This window comes from Tinamus guttatus, unplaced genomic scaffold, assembly GCF_059628265.1.
Source record: "Tinamus guttatus ecotype Peru unplaced genomic scaffold, ASM5962826v1 Tinamus_guttatus_pri_ptg000503l, whole genome shotgun sequence".
In the NCBI taxonomy this organism is placed as follows: Eukaryota; Metazoa; Chordata; class Aves; order Tinamiformes; family Tinamidae; genus Tinamus; species Tinamus guttatus.
In genome coordinates this window covers 6,511,783-6,534,059 of record NW_028289037.1, presented here as the reverse complement: position 1 = coordinate 6,534,059, position 22,277 = coordinate 6,511,783, and the positions used below count along the sequence as shown (strand labels likewise).

Below are 22,277 nucleotides of genomic sequence, written 5' to 3'. Positions count from 1 at the left end.
CTGCAGCAGGCACAGAGAGGTCACACACAAATTAGCAGTCACCGAGGTGACCAGCAGTAACTATCTACACATGCTGTACACATGTCTCAGCTGTGTTTATGTTCCTGCTTCTCTAAGTGTGCACAAACCACAGGCTCATGTAACCAATTTCACTTTTACAGTAAGTTATGGAACTCCTCGGGATTCCCAAGAATGTGCTTTTTGCACTTATTATAAAAGTCACATAGGATAAGAGTCATGTTGACCTACAGACAGGATCTGTCACCAGACTGGGGAATTGACCATTTTCGATAGTTGCATTTTAATATGAACCAGCTGAAGCACAGCAAAAGCCATGCGAATCCTGTTTATTACGTACAAATAGAAGTACCCCGATCCAGCCTTTTCTATAAGAAGGCAGGGGGCTTTTCAGGGAAGGGGTGCTTGTACAGAACTGATCCAAAATATTGAGCTCCTATCATCTCTTGAAAAAATACTATTTAGTCAGCAGTGGACAAGGAAGCTAAACCCTTGCCTTTAGGTTTAGTTGGTAGGGTTTGTGAGTGTACCATGGTAAAACACATAACATCTATGTCAGCAGAGAAAGCAGAGAAGTTCCAAACTGAAGAGTTATTTCTGACAGCTAAACATAAGAAATAATGTGGGCAGACCTTTCTTAAACATGGAAACTCTAAATTGAAAAAAAAATGCATAATTTGGCCCAGAGACAGTTCTCTGTGTGTGTATTTTTTATTATTTGGCGGAGGAGGTAGGAGAAAGGAGAGAAACTTTCAAACTTTGCATTTATCTACACATCATTTTATTTGGCTTCTTGCAGAATCCCTCCCTGTCTCTTTCCAATATAGTGTGGTTAATCAAATTATAATATGCCTCTGTCAAAGAGAGGCACTGATGTGAGATGAAGTACTACTTTCCCTTGTGTAGTAAAACACATCACAGAGCTCCTAGTTCTTACTCATCTGAAGGCTCAAAGCTAACCTCAGACTACTAGGCCAAAAATCTTACATGCTCCAGAGAATCTTGCACATTATTTGGAAGAAATTATTAAGTAATCTCCACTATAAACAATGTAAGCATATATTAAATCATGTTACCACAAGGCTGTGATTAGCTCAGAATGGAAAATCCAAGGGCAGGCCTTCAATAATTCTTTTCAAGAATTAAGAGCAAGTACTAGATCAAAATCTACATATATTTTTTGTTTGTCCTTTTACAGGTCAATTTGGGGGTCACACTGAAATCTTTCAGAAATGCAGCCAAAGTTCACTTTGTAGGATTGCCTGATAAAAATGTGACTGTTGCAATACAGAAGGCAAAAAGGCAGTAAGTCTGTAAACCCTTAGAACATTAATAAAGCCATTACTGAACTCAATAAAACCACTAGTTTCAGTGTTCTAAGGAGATTCTTATCAAGAACGAGGCATCATCAGAACACAGTTTTGAATACTGAAATCCGTTACAGTAAGAAAAGGTAAGTGACCTATAAGCTTCCTCAGAATCCTTGTGAGTTGGTTATACAAATAGTTATTTGTACAAGAAGGCAGCACATCTTCAAGAAGAAACAAATTCTCTGCTTGATTCGAAATCGAAGTGAATCAGCCACAAAGTTGGGCTAAATGTAAAAATACAACAGACCTGCTGAATCAGCAGGTATACTTGGAAAACTTATGATGGTGAACTCGGGAGATGAAGCAGTTAAGTTTATACAAATTCCTGACACCACCTGGTCTGCATGGCTTTCAGCTCATCACCTGCCACTTCAACCAGAACTACACTTAAGCTCTACCAGAAATATTGCACTTCTTGCTTTTTTCCTAACTTTTTGACTGAACTTCTACCTCCTGTGAAGGCCAGCTCGCAATATCCCTGCTGGAGGAGCATGCTGACATGCAGTTTTAGCCATAAGGTGAGGAAACAGCTTAACACTGAACATACGTGTACCAGAGCTTGGGGTGGCGGCTCACGGAATGATTCTTTCCATTTGCTGGAGAGTCTTTTGTTGCTGATTTACTCAACAGGAACTCTTGAAGTTTCTGCTTCACTTCTGTACTGGCCACTGCCCCTAAACCAGAGAATTAAAGAATTATCTGCACTGAAAAAAGATATTTTTAAACAAAACAAAAACCAAAACACCAACGAACACGCATGTCTTGCTGCTGAAAGTCTTGTAAACTATAAAAAGCAGTGGTGGAAATCAGTCAAAATGAGATAACATCTGAATTAAACATTTTTATGCAGAACACTCAGGTTGGCCATAATCCAAAAACAGAGTGAAGTCATAAGGAATATTTCAGCAGTAGATGAGGCCATTTATCCAGGGCCAGATGTATCTAAAGAATTTAAATTATTTCCTAATAATTCCTAAATATAAAAATAATGATAGAACTGAAAAGATAGTGACAAAAGCAGCGAAGAATGCTTTTCCTTTGAGTAGAGTAATGGTAATAGCACAGCGAATGTCCCCTCAGAAGATTGGCTTGCTTATGGGTTGAATGTGACAGAAAGACTCAGCAGAGAATCTTTTTATTCAAGCCACTTAAGAGCTCATACCTGCAAAGTCTGGAAGATGAAACACAGTCTGAAACATGAGCGGTGGCCGATAACTGTGCTCTTAGAGCGCTGGAACACAACCAGCACATTCTGAACTCTCCTGGGGGCTAGCTTGATAAAGGGGAATGAGTGGAGCATACCAATGTCAGCTTGAAGTGCTGATCCCTGCTTCCAGAACTAGGCATGCTTCTTTACTAATAATGATAATATTTTATGTAAAAAAGCATAAAAAAGAAAAACACATCTTTGTTCAGTTTTCCTTGTATAGTGATAAAGAAGGGAAGTAGCAGCACTAGGCATGACTGATACTGTAAGTATTTGGTGTTACAAACAAACCCCACCCTGACACAGCAAGGCTCGCTGGCCAGCATGTTTCCTATGACCTGGCTCCCATAAAAACGTCTTCTCTGCCCCAGTTTCAGACCTCAGCTCCCATCCCAGAACCAAACTTCCCTCCCCTGCTCAATAAGTACATCAGCAGCACATGTTGGGGCTGGACCGGTAGGTTCACCCGTGCTGCCTGGATGGCTGGTACACACAGAGCAGCCACCTGGCGAAATGGGAATCACTGAGTTCACGCTGCTGCTTTTGCTTTGGTGGGAGCACTAATAAGACACAACTGCTTATAGAGAGGCAGATTTCCATGATACTTTTAGGTTTGTTTTGTTCTGCGGTCCTCTTCTTTGGCGTATCTCCAGCAGTCTAGACAGTGGAAGTTGAAAGTTCTGTTTGAGAGTCACATGATGGAGTCACTATTCACCAAAGTAATGAAAGCCTCTTAATTTCTAAACTGTTCAACCTGTAGTATATCAACTGTCCAACTGATAGATTTTGCCTCCCAAGAAGAAGAGGCATAAGTTTATTACCCTTGTGAGCATAATACACAGCTCCTTTCTGATTTGGTCTTTTTTTTAGTTCATACTTTGTGCTCATTTATCAGGGCACATAACACTATCTGCTTGTGGCAGCTTTATTTTGAATACCTTCACAATGTACTTCCACAATCTGATTTTTAAACTGACCTCACTAAAGGGAATTATTTGTATCTGTCTCCCTCTAGTGAGCATCAAATTCCAGCAATATCCTTTATTTCTGTCATTTGCCTTAGAGCAATGGGAGAACTTGAAATAACTCCTGGCCAGGTGTCATGAAATGGAATCAAGAATAAGCATAAGGCAGTATGAAACAGAATTGTTTTTTCAACTAACACAGAAAAAAATCAGATGCCTCAATTGAAGACATTCTTAATTATTTTATTTTATTTTCAGTCTTGAAACAATGTTCAAATTACTTCATTAGCAATATAGATTGCTGTTTTGTAGTGTCTCTGAATTAGAAAATAAATTCCTCGGAGACAAGTGAAGTGAAACCTGAGGTTTTCAAATTCCTTACCTTTCCATAAAAAGGAGGGCTAGACATTATTGTGAGGCATATCTACAGGTCTGTCAAAACGTGCTTCCCTGCAGCTCTCCAAATATGCAGCCAAAATAATACGTTTTTGTGGGTGCAACAGTGGCTCTGCCTTTCGGCAAGCACAGCTTTGACTTCTCTAGCTGCATATTTCACACAGTTAATAGACTGGCTTCAGATTTCTGTTCTTTGCCCCCTTCAGCTGGGAGAAGGTAAGGGAATATATTATCTTTCTTATTAGGATTCATGGTGCATTGGCTCTTACTTTCTCGGCCTCTTTCTTTGCCTCTGAGGGGCGGAAGCTGTTGCTCCCTGCGATGCCTCTCCAGCTCCTGCTCTTGCCTCTGCTGCTCCAGTTTCTGCTCTTTTTCGAGGAGTTCTTGCTGTTGTTTAATGGCTAGGAGTTCCTGTTGTAACTTGCACAGAACAAAAAGACATGAGAAAGTGCAGCTTGGACTGCTTTCTAGGTCAGTGCTGGCCAAAATAAACCCCTTCAATAACTGAGTATCAGCACTTTTACTCGTGCTTACACTTCTTCTTACCTCTTAACCCACTTTCCTATTCTTTCAAGTGGGATAGTGCATTATCGCTTCTCAATAAGTCAGCTCTTATATCAGGTAGCAGCTTGCAGCTGTGGCTACACTTTGTCTCTTTTGGCAAAATGCATTGAAGCTGCACAGCGTTCCCCATTTTTGCCAATGTATCACCAAATTCTAGCTGCTCTGCTCAAATACATTTGTCAGCATCATTGAACGGAAGCTTAAACAGTAGTAATAACAGCAACTAGACCTTTCAGAAGAGGAAAAAATAAAAAGAGAGCCAAGATCATGAATTCCCAGTCAAAATCCATTACAGCAATCCTATCATTGTGCATGTAATCCCATAAAACATTTTCTTTCTGCATTACAGGACACAGCTCAGGGAAGTGTGAAAACACAACATTTTCCGGGCCTATCTTTACTTTACAGATGTAAATATTATGGCCTGTTTATCAGTTTGATTTGTGGTCACACACTCAGATAGCAGGCAAAAAAAAAATCTTTTAATATACTCAAAATTGCACATACAGAAAAGCAAGCTGTAATGGAGACTGACTGAAAATTTGGCTAAAAAATAGGTAGTTTGATTTTCCTTGAATGTGTTGGCTTCATGAAACTGAGGACTAAATACCTTGGCTTGCTGCAAGTAACTTGGAAAGGCTTTTATCACCCAAATACAGATTAGCAATCCCTCCAATTCCACACTTCAGCCACGCTGAATCTTTCAGGAACACTGCCATTCCATATCCGCCTATACACATATTTGGTTTACAGATAAACCGAGGAATAAATGAAAAATATTTTTACCTTTATGTGCTCCTGGAGCTGGGCCTGGTGCTGGCGGGTCAGGTTTTCATGCTGCTTCTGAAACTCTGCAATCAGCAGTTGTTTCTGAATCTGCTGCTGCTGCTGGATCAGGAGCAGTTCCTGCTGTAGCTGCTTTTCCCGCATAATGGGGTCCACCATGGGAACCATCATCCTGAGATCAGTTCGCAAGTCTAAGGGTGAGATAGGCTCTAATCCCACGGGAACCTCTGACTTTACATCCACTGTGTGAGAAAAACAACAAAATATGTATATATAAAAGTTACATATATATATATACATATATATAAAACTGCAGAAGAACTGAGGCAATTCCTACTGGGGAAAGATAAATTCATTTAAAAGCACCTTCAACATACACTAACAAAAACATTAATACAATCTATATCACATGCAAACTTTAGATATTTCTACTAGCAACCTGAGATTTTACAAACTCTGTTATCATTTTCCTTCCATTCTCTAGAAAAAAAAAAAAAAAAAATCTCGGACGAATATTCTCTGTAGTAGATTATTGAGAACTCCAGTTCTTAAAACGTGTCACTGCCTCACTGAACAATCTTTAGTGAGAACTTCCTAGGCACTATTACTGCATAATGTGAACCATGTAAGACGAAGTTCCCACTTGAAGGTCTCCTTGGACTGCAAGAGATTTTACCTTGCACAGAGTATGTTTGTGTGTAGGTTATCTGAGAATAACATGACACATGAACAGCAACCGGATGTTGCATAGCTACTACAGGTTACGGAAATATATATACCTAGGTTTCTAGCAAACACACATGGCAAAAACACACAGAAAATGACAGTAAAGTAACAGGACAAACAAAAGTGAAAAGTTTGAATACAGCTTTTTAGAAAGTGAGCACCATGCTTGGGATGGCTCAGACATAACACATGGTTCCTAAAGAAATGAAAAAAAAGATTGTTCCAATTTGCTGTAGTAATGGTATATATTATTAACCCAACATTAAAGTAGTTAATGAATAAGAAGTTAATGAAGGATCTTTGATTTAAGTCCAAGGGACTAATAAGCAGAGGAGGAAAGAGAGATTTGATGATTCTCATTAGAATACATATAAAGCCTGAGTTTTCGTATTAACTGAAGAGACAGGGATATCTTCATCTGGTACAAAAAGATCAGAACACAAAGAGATAACATTTGTATAAAGGGGAAAAAAGCAGCAGCAGTCTATGATTCCATCCACTAGAGGACAGTGGAACACAAATACATTCAGATATTTCCACAGGAAAATACCACCATTAATTATTATTTGGAAAAGAGCATGGTGCTCTGAAATGACCAGGAGTCAAGACTCGATCCATATCTTCTCCTTATTCTGTTTTACTTGCTCTTGTTCTCCAGGAACACCACAAAATACAAAAACTGCCAAATGGGAGGAGCGAAGCTGCCGAAGTTGAAACTGCAGCAAATGGAACTGAACTACAATTGCACAATAAAATCTATTAGCACGAAATAAACAATGAATTTTATAAAAGGAAGATATGAGCCCCCAAATGTGGCCATATGCTTTTGTTGTCAATGTTCGGGAAACATCCAATTTTGCCGGCCTTCTTTATACTCCTAGTAAACCTCAAAGCATAATTTGCCTTTTTAACCTGCTATCCCCACAGAATGATTGTGCCTAACTGCTTACTTTTGTTCTGAGGCTAATCACTAAATTATAAAAAATCACCTTGAGCTTACAAAAACTACGTTTGATTATAAATAATTGCCCCAGACCAAGAGAAATGGACAGGCAAAACCCCCCGGCCTTTCATCCGATTTATTCAGCAGCAATCCACATTCCATTTGTCTAGACTAAATATAGCTGCGTTTATACAAGAAATCAATAGCGCTTGCAGAGAGCAGAGCAAAGACATGAATATTTCATCAAACCCGGAGAGAAACGGCAATCATCCGACTGACAGGGCGGCGGGCCCGACTGCCCCTCCGGATAAGCGCCAGCACTCGGACAAGGGCTCAGTGCCTGCAAGTCACAATCTTATCGCAGGCGCTCTTCTATTTTTAACATTAATTGCACCGTAGGTGACAAAGGCTTATCATGTTTAAAGTGGAGAGATGGATTTTCTTACGTCTTCCGTGACAGGGTAATAAGCCTTACCAGGAGCAATAATAGTAACTGGAGCCCTGCGAACGCTGCAGGGTTTGCTTCGCGATTGTGTTTACAAACCAAACCCCGCGGGGTTCGTCTTGCAACGCTGTTTGCAAACTGGATCCTGCAGCTTGGGTTGCAGAGACCGACTACGAATCAACCCCTACACATCTGCAGGAAGACTCGCTCTGATTACGCTTCCCAGTTCTGATGATCATCACACTTCTTAATTTCCTTTGTACGTAGAAGTGGATGTCTTCAGATTTTCCTAACGATGGAAATTTCCTTCAGCAATTAGTGAAAGCTAAAAGCAGGCTTAGCTTGATGAGATTCAAATTTTCAAGGGGTTAACGCTCTCTAATAACAAATTGAATGTTGAAACATTAATTTCATGAAGTTCAGCTTGATTCATTAATGTGAGGGAAAAAATAAGCATGTAAGTATTTCTAGAAACTGGAATACATAACATTTCATGTCGATAGTTATCACTAAAAGGATGATGTTTACTGACAAAGAGAGACAAGATGTTATTTGCTGTCATAAACTTTGTTAGGTTATTTCCAATACTGCTTACAACTGTTGACACAACAAACATTAGCTTTTGAGGACAATTGCAGTCTTATCATAAAACTATAATAGCTAATAGTTAACTTGACAATAATCAACCTCATCAACCAAATACAGCTAAATGATTCTAAATAAGTAATTCTAAAATCATCATCAAACCAAATTTTGTGCTACTGTCTGTTACACAGTCCTCGTGCCACAGGCCATTTATGTTCTTCTTACTGCTTATCAACTGACAAGAAAGGCACAAAGGAGAGTTACATCAAGGTAAAAAATATGTAAAGGAGTAGAGAAGCAGAATCAGAAAGCACACTAGAATCCATGTGTTTTTGCTGTTGTCTTTTTCAGGTAGAACTGAAATGTCTTAATTTGCAGCACATTCAACCTGAAAACTTCACAAGACACAGTGAAATGCAAGATATTGCCATCATGATTCACCAAACCATTACCCAAAGGAGGAAATCTATGGACAATGAAAGAAAATATTAACCAGAGTTTTGTAAAGGTTGATTTCACTGCAAGGAGTCCTTATTTGCAGGATTTCCTATATCGGCAATGCAAAGAGATTCTACAGGCACTACTCAAGAGTAGGATCGTACCCTGGGTTCTCTGCCCTGTGGTCTGGAAGAGCTTCTTCCCAGATCCTATAAGGGCTACAGAGGAAGACCAGGGTTTCCTCTCTGGAGTTAACTGAAGCTAAGCTCTCTGAGTTCCAGTTAACCATGGTGAACACTTCTGGAGGCAGCAGAACATTGACTCAAAATGTTGCAGAGAGCTCAGTGGTTTCAGAAAATACATCAAAATTTTTGTAGAAAAATATGTATTTTTTTATCAGCTAACAACATGCAAAAGACACGTCTATTTATTTTTCCTAAAAAAGATGTATTGCCTTTATCTTGAAACATAACAAGAATAGTCTTAAAAGAACCTCCATATCAATAATATTCTGTCGACAGAGCTTCCTGCAGCTGTTTTGCCACTGTACAGAAAAAAAATAAGATATTTGCAAAACGGTTATTGAATATATTTGGAGGCTGGGGGCATATTTATAAGGCAGTAAAGGCGCTTGGTTTAACTTTTCAGCTTTGTTTTTTGAAACCATTCCTTAAAATGGGAATCACTGAAAAATACCCCTTTCATTGAGAGAGGGCATATCCGGCTCTGTTTCTAGTGACTAGTTTTAACATCTGCACACTGGTACATTAGAATACACAAGTCTTCTGATTCACAGGTGCCAAAAAAAAATACCAGGTAATCAAAGAACCCACTTTCTTATCTTCATCTCTCAAGAGAGACAATCTTCTTTTTCACTGACAAATTATCTTTCTCGGCAGACATGTACGTCATCACTAAAAGTGGGAACTTACATGAAGGATGCTGTACTTAGTTGAAGAGTTGTCATTCTTTATTTGAGATGCAATGAAGAAATCTAATGGATCTGCTCACTAGAACATATTTAGAACATTTACGGTTTTTACTTTAGAGGAATTGTTGGGATTGTAGGGATTCCATTCCTTCAAAATGGAATTTTTTGTGTAGCTGATTACGTGGCTGGGATGGCAGAGTAAGATAGACTGGCCAGAGGAGCAGGGAATGGGGCAGGTTAGGCTCTTTTCTTCTACTTGCTTATCCAAGGCAGCAGTTAAGGTTTATTAAGCGAGCAAGGAGAACCACAAAACTCGGTTCCTCGTTAAATCTTTAAGTGCTACAAGAGACAGAAGATGGCTACTGGCTACTTCACTATTAAGCAACAAAAATGTATTTCTGAAACAGATGATCCTGAGTAAAATCTAGAAGACTCAATCTGTCAAGAAATGGTCATGCTTTATCCCAAATAGCAATTCAATGAAATTACACAAAGAAAAGACAACTCTATTCTAAAAAAAACAGAGCCCACCTAAAGTCATTATTGAGATGTATAGCACTATCAACAGGTTTCATAAGCTTTTGATAAAATAAAAAAACAATTCGGAGTCGTTTGGCACATTTTATGCAAAAGACAGAGTCTCCATTTAACCTTACTTTCCACATTAAACTTATACTCTCTAGATCTGTCTGCCACCAAATCCAGGACTTAAAAAGATCCATGGATATCTGAAAAGGCAGAGTGATATCTTGAGACTTGCTGAGGAGTAAAGCACTGAGAACATGAAATAACAGAAGAGGCTGAAAGTTGCAGGAAAAAGGAACAGAAGGTAGCAGGAAAACTTTGGCAAGGGAGGAAGAGACAAGGTAACTGGCAGGAGATGTAGTTGAGGAGGACTTGCCAGGCATTAAAACACTAGCAGCTAACTAGACATGAAGCACAAGGAAAGGAATTAACAATTTCTGAGCCAAATGAGGCAGAATTTCTGCGTTGAGAAGCAGCATTGAAGAAACATGGCTCTCTGCATAATCTAAGAGCAGTCCTGGAACACTGGTTAAGTGGCAATGCTTCACCTCATGGCCAGTGTAAACACAGAAGCAAAGGAGCCCTGTGTTAGTGGGAAATTAAGTGAACAAAATCACTTAATAGTTTTGAATAGCCACAGGACAAAGTCAGGCAGGGAAACTACTAATGGGGGTCCAGGGTACGATTTTATGGGAAAAAAATACTAATCTGGAGCCCATTCTTCAGAGGAGAGGAGATTCCTAGCTTTCTAATTTTGGTGACAGTTGCAACCCTTGGAGACCTGCACTGCAGACTGCAGGAGCTAGAAGTTGAAATATTAAGAATTACAAGGGACTTCAGAAGTACAAGTCAGACAACCAATAAGCTATGAAAGGTTAGGTTGCCTCCTGTGGGATGCCTTCATCATTCCAGCTCTTGTACCTCGATTCTCAGCTAGTGTAATCTGTAATTCCTCTGCTGACATCAGTACAAGCAGAGCGGCTTTAGGCCACCTGAGAAGCTTGATGCAAAACCTCTTTCACTAGATAGAATAGTGGTGAAAGATGGCCTTGAGGGCATATCATTTTAGTGTCCTTAATGGGACAAAAGCCTCCAGATTAGGTTCACACATTTTGTAATAATTAGTTTTACAATGTTAAAGACAACAGAAATTATTCTTTACTCCCACAATCATGGTAGAGGGATAAACCTAAACAAAATAAACTGCCGCTTAGATTTCACTTTTTTTTTTTTTTGCTTAATTACATTTTCTCAATCATAGTCTGGATTTTGGTTGTCAACAAAAAAAAAGGAAAAAGAAAGAGGACAGCATAAGCAAATGGAAAAGTCTTCACAAAGGCAGTATAATGACTTTTAGCAGCTGCTAAGAAATGTATTGCAATTTTTACTTTGAAGACTTCATCACTGGGAAAGGAAAGGTACAAGAAATTAAAACACATTTCAGAGCTGAAAAAATATGTTCCACTTGCTTTCTTGGATTATCCTTAAAGAGTCAGTAAATATTTAAACAGTACTATCACAGAATTAGAAGTATAAATGAACTGTCAAACCTGATGAGGCACTCAATTGACTTTACAGTATTAAGAAGTGTAATAAATTAAAGTAGAAATGTATTCCTCTTTGTTCTATAAGAGGGATTTTATCATGATTATACCTTTTCCTTATTTCTTTTAAGTGTTTGCATACATGTCATAATGAGAAGTAAAATAAATGCAAACAGTGATCTGGGCTTTGATTTACCATTCTCTTATTTCCCCAGGGCCTGAAAAGGAAGCTCAAACAACCACAACTTCTAAAATATCAGTGAGAGGCCTTGAAATACCAACCCTGAAGTTACAGCTAGCTGACTTAAAAAAAAAGGCTTTATTAAATTGTTTTACTAAAATCAGATTCCTTTGCTGCAAATATGCTTTTGAGTCAAACGGTCATAACAAATACAAATATAAATGCCATCTAATTTGTCATATGCAAGAAGTTTTTAAATGCTGGAGTGTTTGCTGTTTCTTCACTAGTGAATATATGAGCAATACTTCCATTTATTAATCTACCAGAGCTCATGTAAGTATCAGGCCAACCACTGCTGCCAGAGGAATAAAGGCAAATGTGCCCAGTAAATCACATCAGAATGTGAACCACTTCCAAACTCCAGCCTAGGATGATCTGTTATCAAGAAATCCAAGCTGAGCTATGTTTGGGTTTCTGAGTTACTTTATTTATATTTCGGTTAGGGGAGCTCTTACACATACGTTCCCTAAACTCGTCAACACATAGGCAAGCTTTCACTTTTCAGAAAATGCCCTTTTCACATAAAGAATCTGGATATCCTAAATTCTGGAGACTTCTGCTGCAGGCAAGATAAAAATATGCCAAAGAATGATATGGTTAAAAATGTCAGCTCTAAAGTCTAATGTCTATGACACACTAGTAGCAGTATTAATTAATTGCAATATATTCATGTTCATGATGTGTTTGTTGATTCATGGTATCAGGTTAATCTACTGAACCATAACATTGCCATCCCATGGTACGAGTGTACCCGAAGGGCCAGGGGAGGATGCAGACAGTGTTCTTCCAGTTGTGCATCCTCTGGGCATAGATCAATAGCACTGTAAGCCAGATCGTTACTGAAGATACCAAATAAGGTTTGACAACGTGACAATACCACTTTCTGTTTGCAGACCTAAGTACAATCTGTCTCCAAATCAGTACAGATGCTGTCTCATTGCTACCCTCTGGTCACTTTGTTAAAGCTTTGATGCATGTGTGATACAAATATGTGTGTGTGTGCACTCACATAGGTACATAATTCTTGCATAATTCCTAAAATGTTTGTGGAAAGCATAGAGGAGCCATGGCACAATGTTCAATAGCTTACCCCTATCCCCCTTTTTTACAGCAGAAATAAAGGTAGCTGATACACACACATCAAAAAAGGCAACAGGCCTTTAACTGCCTCGGTGTTTCATCTATTAAAAGCCAGTGTTCAAAGTCCACCAGCTTGATAGAGACCAACGAAGGGGCAACACGGAGTTCACCAGAGACCAGTCTTTGCCTGATGCCCCATTCTGAGACAATGCGAGGCAGCTTAAGCACCACTAAAAATATCTAGAAGGTACCACGTTCACTTGCTCTTCCTGCCTGCAGCTCTCCGCCCGCGAACGCTGCCGGCCTGCGAGTGGCGGCGCTGGCTTTAGCTCTGCTGAGGACTTGCAGCTGGGGGAGCACCGCTGGCCCAGTCCCGATGGACATACTGAAAGGAAAGGGGCAGGGAGTTTTCCCTTGGAGCTGGGGCACCAGAGGTGAGCAGTTACCAGGTGGGTTTGCCAGCAGTTATAGCCCTAGGCAGTGCTGCCCATCACACTCACGGCAAATCAGACTGTGGGAGGTGTCTGCTGCGCAAGTACCTGCAAGTGGCTTTGCTGCTTCAGATGTGTGATGGCCAGTGCTGCAAATAAAACCCTTCTAAATGAAGCCAGGTCCAAATCTTCTAGAGGACTGTTGTTAACTTTGTATTTTAGGGAAAAGGATGTGCGACCCAAAAATAGATCTTAGAAAGCGTATTTTCCACTTTTCTCCCCTCTCTCCCCCGCTGTTTTTGTAGCTAGGTGTTGACTCCAAGGTACTACAATATCCAGGGTGGTAATTTTTTTTTTTGTTTTCTACTATGTAACAAAAGTTGACATGATCCCATAACTGATTGAGATCACAACCTCTCAAGAAGTCATTATACCCAGGAAATCAAGAAGGACCTTCTGTTATTCCAGGGCTTTTAATAAACGTTTATGGAACATCCTGATCTGTGACAAGCATGGCACTAAAAATGGTTTCCCATCCCAAGTGCAGAAAAAGGGAGGAGAAAAAAAAAAAAAACTGAAATTGTGTGCAACTGAAATTGCACACAAAGGAGGGGGAAAAATGCAACAGAAAAGTAATCACATTTTTTAAAGAATATTTTCAAACAGAGACTGGCAATGCAATATTACTTACTGTGCTAGCAATAAACGCTATATAAAACTTCTGCAGATACTTAATAACAAGATGTACTTGTTTCTGTCGTATATTTGTTCCTGATCTTCTGCTCTTCATACCACCTTCCCCTTGACTGTAGCAGTCAGGGGAGTCTATCTTCTGCTTATATAAAGCACCTAGTATATTTACATAGTCACTAAAATAAAATAAATAAACAATAATAGATTATTGGCTTTTGATTTCTCACAAGTCCACCCCTTGGAGTACACTTAGGATCAGAAGAGATTGTTACAGCAAGAATGAGAAACATTCATAAAAAATATATGGGGAAGGCAGGAAAAAAGAGGGGAAAAGAAAGGGTCAGAAGAATGGTGCAAAGAGAGGAAGGTAGAGTTTGTTGGCCTGCAGAGCTGAATTAGGAGTGGCAGAAGATGAAAAGGGACAAACTAACACTGGCAATACAGCAGATGGGGAAATTATGCAGCAGACAGACCACAGAGCTGGATGGATTACGATGTCAAAAGAGGAAAAAATGGGCTGCTCTAAAAAAAGTAAAAGGGGAGTTTCTCAGAAAGATCTATCTCAGCTTGATGAAAGGGTTGTGAAGGTTTTAAAGGTCTTGATTTAAACTATTTTTTTGCTGCAGACAGGCCATATCTTTCAGAGAACAACCCTGAGTACCATGCAGATGGCCTCATTTGCATCACTAAATTTTATAAGTCAGGCACTTCAGTAAAAGAGATTTACATAAAGTATCATACAAAAGAATTATAAATGCACAATCAAGGAAATACCACTCTTCCAGGATGATTACTTATATTTTTGTCTCGTAAATGCGAAGACATTTTTGGATTTATGTGGCAGAGATTCAAACCACAACCATTTGCAGTAAATAATCACATAACATCTGTCTCTCCCATATTCTGCGTTTGAGATTTGGGGGAGTTTCCTGAAAAAAGGAAAAAAAAGGACTGAGACATCTCACACTCACAGTTTTAATCTAAATATTATAGAACTCCTCTATATTATAAGGAAAGGGTTTCTTAGCAAAAATAAGCATTTTGGATGTGTACTTCTGAACTCAAGTAATATTCTTAAACTGAAGAAATTGCCAAACCAGCACGAAGACATCTAGTTCAAGCTCAATTTCTGTCCAGAAAATTTCTGTCCAGGCAAACTGCTGTCCAGCTAACTCCTGTTCAGACAAAACAGATCTCTGAGAAATGCTCAGGAATCTAAAGACATTTTTTCAACCACCAGAGGGAGTCAATCTTGTTTTTTTATGGCAACTAAAAATTAGATTGAATGAAAAAAGTACTGAAAAGACAAGAAAATGCTAAAAAAAAACCCTTATTTATATCCACATATATGTACACACCAAATAAAAAGAAAATAAATCTTAACTAAATGGAGGATTCTGTTCACTGATACAAGAAAATTACCCTAACTTTTTTGCTTTAAGCACATCCTATCAGCATGTTTTCCCTTGTACAGCTTCAGATAAATTAGATTTTAGAATCAAAAGCAAATAATTCACATCATCAGAATTATATATCCTATTTCTTTATTAGACTCCCCACCCTGAGTTTATGTTCTTGCATATGCTGGCTCAGTTCAAAACTATAAATACAGCAGGGTGTCTCTAATTTGCTTATGATTAAGTTACTTTTTGAGCATAAAGAATTATGAACTTACGATGCTGAGTAAAGGAAAGAAAACAATATTTCTATTAACTTTGTCTTTGCAATGATTATGCATTGCAAAAGCAAATTGTAGCAATTTTTATCATGCTGGCAGTGTTTTAGGTACTGATATATGAGCTGGAGATATTTTTCATGATTATTTTTCTAAATTAATACTAAATACTTTTTCTGCATTCTGCATTATTCCAGAAACCAATGTAATAAGACACTTCTAAGAAATGCATCTCTATTATGTCAAAAGAAACAACAACTATAAAGCAATTTTACGGAGTTCTGATGCAACTAGCAAGTGCAATTCAGAAAATTGGAAATCCAAACATTATTACCCGTTTTTGTTTTTCTGCAGTCAAAACGGAAGGTGTTTCTTCAGTCTCAAAAGAGCGATTCTTTCTGAAGCAAGTTTTTCCAGAAGTTAAATTTCATGTTTAAACCTCAGTCTATGTCTATTAAAACTGGAGGGAACTCTTCGCCAGTTTTAAACACAAATTTTAGGAATTTTCAGGTCAGGTCTGGACCATACAACTACTCTGCTCAAAATCAAGCACCCAAACTCACATTTTAAGCAACTCATAAGGTCCATTGAAAATCTCAGTCTAATTATTTAACTAAAACCTAGTCATACTGAAACCTCAACCCCCCTCTCAATACATTAATCATGCAGATTTGCAGTCTTCTCTCATGTGAAATAAGAGGAAAAAAATCTTAGCATATTGCAGTAAGAGGCAAATTTGATGCTGTTGACTGGGCTTTTAAGTCTGGCTCGAAATATCATCACAAACCAAGATTTTATAATACAAAAGGCAAGAAGAAAGTAAATACTCTACTTCTGCATTTTTTTTTCTGCACAACTTTTTAAATTGATGAGATATAATTAGTGGTAGTTAAGAAATTATTACATTAGTCATTGCATATTGAGAATTGGGAGAAGATATCAGAGCACTTGATCTAGGACTGCCAAGGAAAGGCTATAATGCTGAATTTAAGGCAAAGCACAAAGAGAATTTGGTATCATATAAAATTATAAGCACATTCATTTAATAACTGACTGCAATCTAACCTGAAGCTTCATAGATTTTCAATGGAGTATCTTAGTTGCTGAAGTAAAATCCCTTACCAGGTTTTGTTCAATATTTTTTTTTCTCAGAAATGTGCATCTTGTCTTTAGGGTTTTGTTTCATTTCCATACAGAATAACATCTCTAGATTTTGGAAATTCATTCTTTTCCCTCCTTTATCAGACTGAGGTATTTGAGAAAATCAGGTGTTTAAAGATTAAAACATTTATTTTAAAGGAACTGTTTTTCTTGGGAAGGTACAAACTCTACAAGAAAATTTATTAGATAAAATCACTATTGTAAGACTATGAGTAAAAAATAACAAGCCTGACTCATTCCCTGACCATATTTTAAATATTCTGTGATCTTTTTAATTTTGGGTTTTCTTCTCTCTTAGTCAAGGTGTTCAAAAGTCATCAAGAAGTGTTTTTCAATGGTTTAAATTTGTGGAAGATATTATAAATGAAACTACACTAAAATAATCAAGAACAAAATGCAAATAATTGCTGGGGAGTCACTCATTACAGCTTCACTTCATATGACTTTTTATATTGTGTCATGGTACAGTTCTACTTCTTAGAGTTACACTGCTAATGAAAAGACCTTTTTTTGGTTAATAAGGTTATTTATACTAACTTTCATGCATACTTTATTTTTTTCTTCACTGTATTAATATCTGATAGCAAATAACTGATATATCTGCACAGTTTGGATTTTCCCTTACCCAACCCTGGCCCCACGGGTCTCTCTGTTGACTGTTAAGTTTGACTGATTAGATGAACACTGAGACCATCATGGTCTCTCAACAGAGAATGTTTAATGCAATGTTTTAGGAACTGAAACTGAAAAATATAGTGTGCGCAACTGACTTCCCCAGGCTCACCGAAATAAGACAGCTTTTCCTAGAACTATCACAAACTCTACACAAGAGGACTACTCGTTGTAGACAGAAACACTCTGCAGAAAGTGTAGGCACAAAGGATTCTGGATACAGCATAAATCTTTAGAGAAGAGTCAGTCTACCTGAAGCAAGGGAGGTCTGCAAATACAGGCAGAGAGGATGTCATTCATGGCACTGTTCCATCAATTCAGAGCTGCACACCCAATAAAACACCACACCGCAAAACTGACACCTAATACACATCCCATACAAGACAGAGTCCCAAAATGGCCAAAAGGCAAGATCTCAGTTCAGAAAGAGCTCATCACTTAAGCACAACAATATCCCATTTCAAAATGAAATTGATGGTCAATAAAGGAAAAATGCTTTTCAAGGATGTACCTTAAATCCTTTCCAAACACATGTAAAATGAATGACACCTTCCACACCAAAGACTACAAAAAACAGCATATCATCTTAAAAATGGGGATACACCAAATGGTACTCTCGGCTATCCTCTTAATTCAACCATCTCCAGAACTTGCAACTTCTTTGACAGGGCCTTACTTCATTTTAGGCCCATTCTGCTAAGTAATACAGTGATTTTGGCTTGGGCTGAAGATGCAGAGATCACACTACTGATTACCAGGAGGCTGACCTCAGACAGTGCCACCTTATATTTATCAGCCACCTACAAAAAGGTTCGGAAATCAAATGCGGAGTATTGTGTGACTCCTGGTCACCAAGTTGAGCGGCTATAGATTCTGCAGTCTTTGGAACAAGGAGATCAAAGTTGTTTTGTTAGCCAATATCAACATATGTAAGTCATGTCATGTACAATACAGTTTTCTGCAAACACATTTAAGTTGACAACATTTTATTGTAGCATTAGGCAAAGATCCCACCACTGCTACTGTTGACACCTTTTACACGGACAATGAAATACTAATATTAACGAGATGTAATATTTGTCCTTTCTGTCATGCAAGCCACATAGTGAAACCTTCTGATACTGCCAAATATCATGAGCTCGTGACTCTTCACCATCTGAAGATGACCTTCCAGAATCTTCTGAAAATCAGCATGAAATATTGCAAGTCATTCTGAAACCTCATTAAAACTTTCAGAGTTGAGTCAAAATCCTGAGGCTCAACAGAAGGAAATCTGCAAAGGGCCAAACACCCTAAGAAAGCACCTTGTGAGCAACCTACAAGTGCTGAGAAGTGGTTGTCCACAGCCCGCTCGCTACTGCAGAGCATTGCAGATACAAACTGGTGCTCGCATCACTTGTTTCCACATTCTGCCCTTCCAGACTGGCCCTGCTGATCATCTTTCCCTTGTAAAAATGAGAGAGACTAAGTGGAAAATTACTCACCAAGACTTCCAGTCCTTTAAACTTTGCTAAAATTTTCTTTTTTTTCTTCTGTACACTAAGTTCCATGTGTTTTGGAGTTCAAAACACTGCCATAACCATGAGATTATCCTGACAGTGCCGGGCAGGCTCACATGGCAGGAGCTTCCATGCACTGGCCAGGCAAGCTGAAAACTGCTGGCTTTTCCAGCTACCCCACCTGTGAGGCTACGTACATTAGAACAGCCACCCCACTGCCTTGTACGGCCTCCTAGAGAAATCCAACGAAACAGCCATCACAAATTCCCTTGCTAGCTTTATTACAAAGACAAAGAAAAATTACTGTTACTTGTAAAGCAAACACCAATCTGATCTGTTTTTCTGAAATAAACGGTACTTAGTTCTAAGAATTTGCACAATTCATTTCCTTTGCTCTTCTTTAACAATAGCTATTTACAAGACGTCTATTTATTCCCCAGAACATTTCACAGTTCCTGTTTCTAGATGAGAATCACATTAACAAAGGGCAGAAAGACATAAAAATGTCTCCAAAGATCAAGAACGAATTCTCTAATGTTTATAAGCGTTGTTTCCACAGGGGAAAAAAACTTTGAAAGATAGACATGAGTGCAGTTAGCCTTGCAAGAGCAACTGATACTTCCATGACCTTACGAAAATGAAGAGAAGAAAGTAAAGAAAGTGTTTAAGATGAAATGAATAATTAGGTATAATTATATTATTCTATAAACAATTCATAAATGTCAAAATTGACCTTTTCCCAAGAAACCATTTTGCAGCTATTTCACAATAAATGATAATACTTTTCCTTCATCTATTATTATCTCACTGGATTACAAGGCCTACTTCCTTCCTGAAACGCACTGGATTCCATGTTAAAGTAATTTTTAGCTGATATATTGCACTTTCTGCACACAAGGCAGAATGGAGGGAATTTAGTTCCTAGAAATCTAATTAGTCTCGTCCTGTTTCCCAAGGTAAATATTTTCTGCACAAACTAACGAACCTGTGTTTTATTTCATATGGCGATTTCATACAGCGATATTTACAGCAACAAATACGCACAATCAATACAACACAATCCTCCCTCCAGAATACAGAGAGCCACAGCAAAAAAAGAGCAAAAAGTGGGAAGGTCCAGCAGCATCAAGCATTTAAATGGATGAGGTAGTCGAACGTGAAGGCACTTGCTGTGTTTTGAACAGACGCTGTGTATTTTACTCCCTTCCTGTGCTCTTTGCAAGCTCCTCGCCACCACCTCCAGCTCTTACTCCGACTAGGCGACCTCCGCCTGGCACCTCCCACGGTGACAGTGTCCTGGTGGCGGCCGCTGAACGGCTGCCCTGTGCTGGCACGGCCGGGCAGGGCTGTTTGCATCCCTCGCCCGCGGTTTCCTTTCCCACAGCGGCCTGCCCGGTATTCCAGGCACAGGCTGAACCCGGGTAAACTTCCTGCTCCATTACTGCGGTTCCAGCCCTCAGCCCGGCCGTGCGCACCGGGGACTGAACCGCAGCCTCCTGGGTCCAGCAGGATCAACAGGCTACTGAGCTGCTGAGTAAAATGATTAATGCGTTGAAATACCTGTGTTTTCTAGCACAGGCTGTTCTTAATGGTTTTATTAGGCTTTTTGGAATCTGCAGCTTGCACTGCCATAAAAAAAATAAAAACACAAATCCACCGAAGGTTTCTTCTCAAAATATTTTTTTTGCCACAATATATATTCCATTGCATCTCTGCATGCCATTAAAACATGTAATTTACTTGAAAGCTACATTATATGAAAAACTGCCCTTGAAAGCGAAATCCTTGAAATTCTACATTTGTGTTTATAAATATATATAATTGCTTATTTCTATATTTATATAATTGCTTATTCCTATATTTATGTTTTAATATTTTTATTTTATTTTTACAATTAAAATGTGTCCCAAAACCCCAATGGAGTTAACAGCTCCGGTGTCAGTGCTATCCTAAGACTACAAAGTGACAAGGCTACAAAAGAAGAGAAACGGAAGGAGACAACATCAGCCTGAGTATCTTTACTGAAAACTTTAACCTCAAAAATGGCTCAACTGATATACTCTGCTTTATTTGAAGGTTATATTTGAATTTTATTTTATAAATGTGAACAGAAATGAGTTAAGAAACTGGCAATGTAAGGACAAGAACTACAAAAGAGGGAAGCATTTTTATCATACCAAAGTGTAGTACTTCTTCTCATACAGTCTCCTAAGTCAAAGTCTGGGGTGGGAAGCCATGAAAAATGACCTAAGTATAATCGTCATGCCCAAATCCAGGAAGAGCTTAGAATGATGCCACAGAGAGGTAACCTCCTGCCCACGGTGCATAAGCTCCATATCTCCTCTCCCAGCAATCCTCACCAGCCCTCCCAAGCATGGTTAAAATAATGATAGATTTGCTGTCATAACCCTCTCTTTGAAGAAAAGGAGAAGCTCCCTGTTCTTGCTGTGTGAAAGGAGGTGAGAGACTTGCTAAAAGTCACTTGAAAGTCATTGTAAATACAAGCGGTGTAAGATCAGATCATAGTGACTGAGTCACATGAGATACGTGTGTCCAAATGATGGCCTGATTGCCTTAATAAATCAATAGGCATTAACACAGCCTGTAAGAACTGTGTGTGGGCACTGCAAAACAAACAGGAGCAGCGAGTGCACCCAATCATTTCTTCAGGGATGACTATGAATCCTACACCACTGACTCAGCTAGTGAAAAATAATCCTGTATTTAATACTACTAAGCAAATTAACACCACACAAGGAATATTCTAGGCCTTGTTAGGTTGGGTAGCCTGGTACCTCAGAAACAGCCTTTCCATCCCAGCAGTGATAAAGCCTTTCTAACACTAGGAGAGACCTGTTACTGCAGAGTAGCACTGCTTGAGCTCAGAAAATATCCCGTGATAGCTGCAGTGTTGACAACTCCCAGCCTTTTCAGTGTCCGTTTTCGCAGCCTGCAGCAGACGGAGCCACGGGCGTGCAGCTAAGAGCTTTTAGCTAGTTCCAGTCCCATGAAGCCAACCATCTGGCGAGATGCTCAGTCTCCCACCCGCGGGGCCGCTAAACCGCTCCACCGAGGCCAGCCGCCACCGGGGCCGTATCCCAGGGCTGTTCCGCGCACGTTGCCCTTCGCGCTCCCTGTGCCTGACTGCTGGACAAACCCCTGCTCCCTACCGAAATGCTGGTTTTCCTGCTGCACCCTTTCTTCTCCCATTGACTGCTCTTCTTTTGTGGTCCATAAAGGGACACACGGTATATGTGCTTCTCAGAAGTGAGCTAGAGAAGAGGAGTTTCACCAATAATATGAGCAGACTTTCCCTCTGCCAGGGTGATGGAACAGGACCCTGAACTGACTGTAACGCACCACAGCACCAAAGTAGCCTGCA

At 39.1% G+C, this 22,277-nt stretch overlaps 1 protein-coding gene across 5 annotated transcripts in view; it reads right to left on the bottom strand.

The window, feature by feature from the left end:
* HDAC9 (histone deacetylase 9) overlaps positions 1-22,277 on the bottom strand; it is a 126,543-nt gene that overhangs the window by 74,368 nt on the left and 29,898 nt on the right. For 2 of the 5 annotated variants that reach the window (XM_088533507.1, XM_088533502.1), the window contains exons 2-4: positions 5,307-5,548; positions 4,226-4,376; positions 1,936-2,062 (exon numbers count right to left, since the gene is read on the bottom strand). In XM_088533507.1, coding sequence (XP_088389633.1) covers positions 1,936-2,062; positions 4,226-4,376; positions 5,307-5,548 — 520 coding nt within the window. The remainder of the gene's footprint in view (positions 1-1,935; positions 2,063-4,225; positions 4,377-5,306; positions 5,549-22,277) is intronic. The other 3 variants (XM_088533504.1, XM_088533505.1, XM_088533506.1) reach the window with 3 other exon arrangements.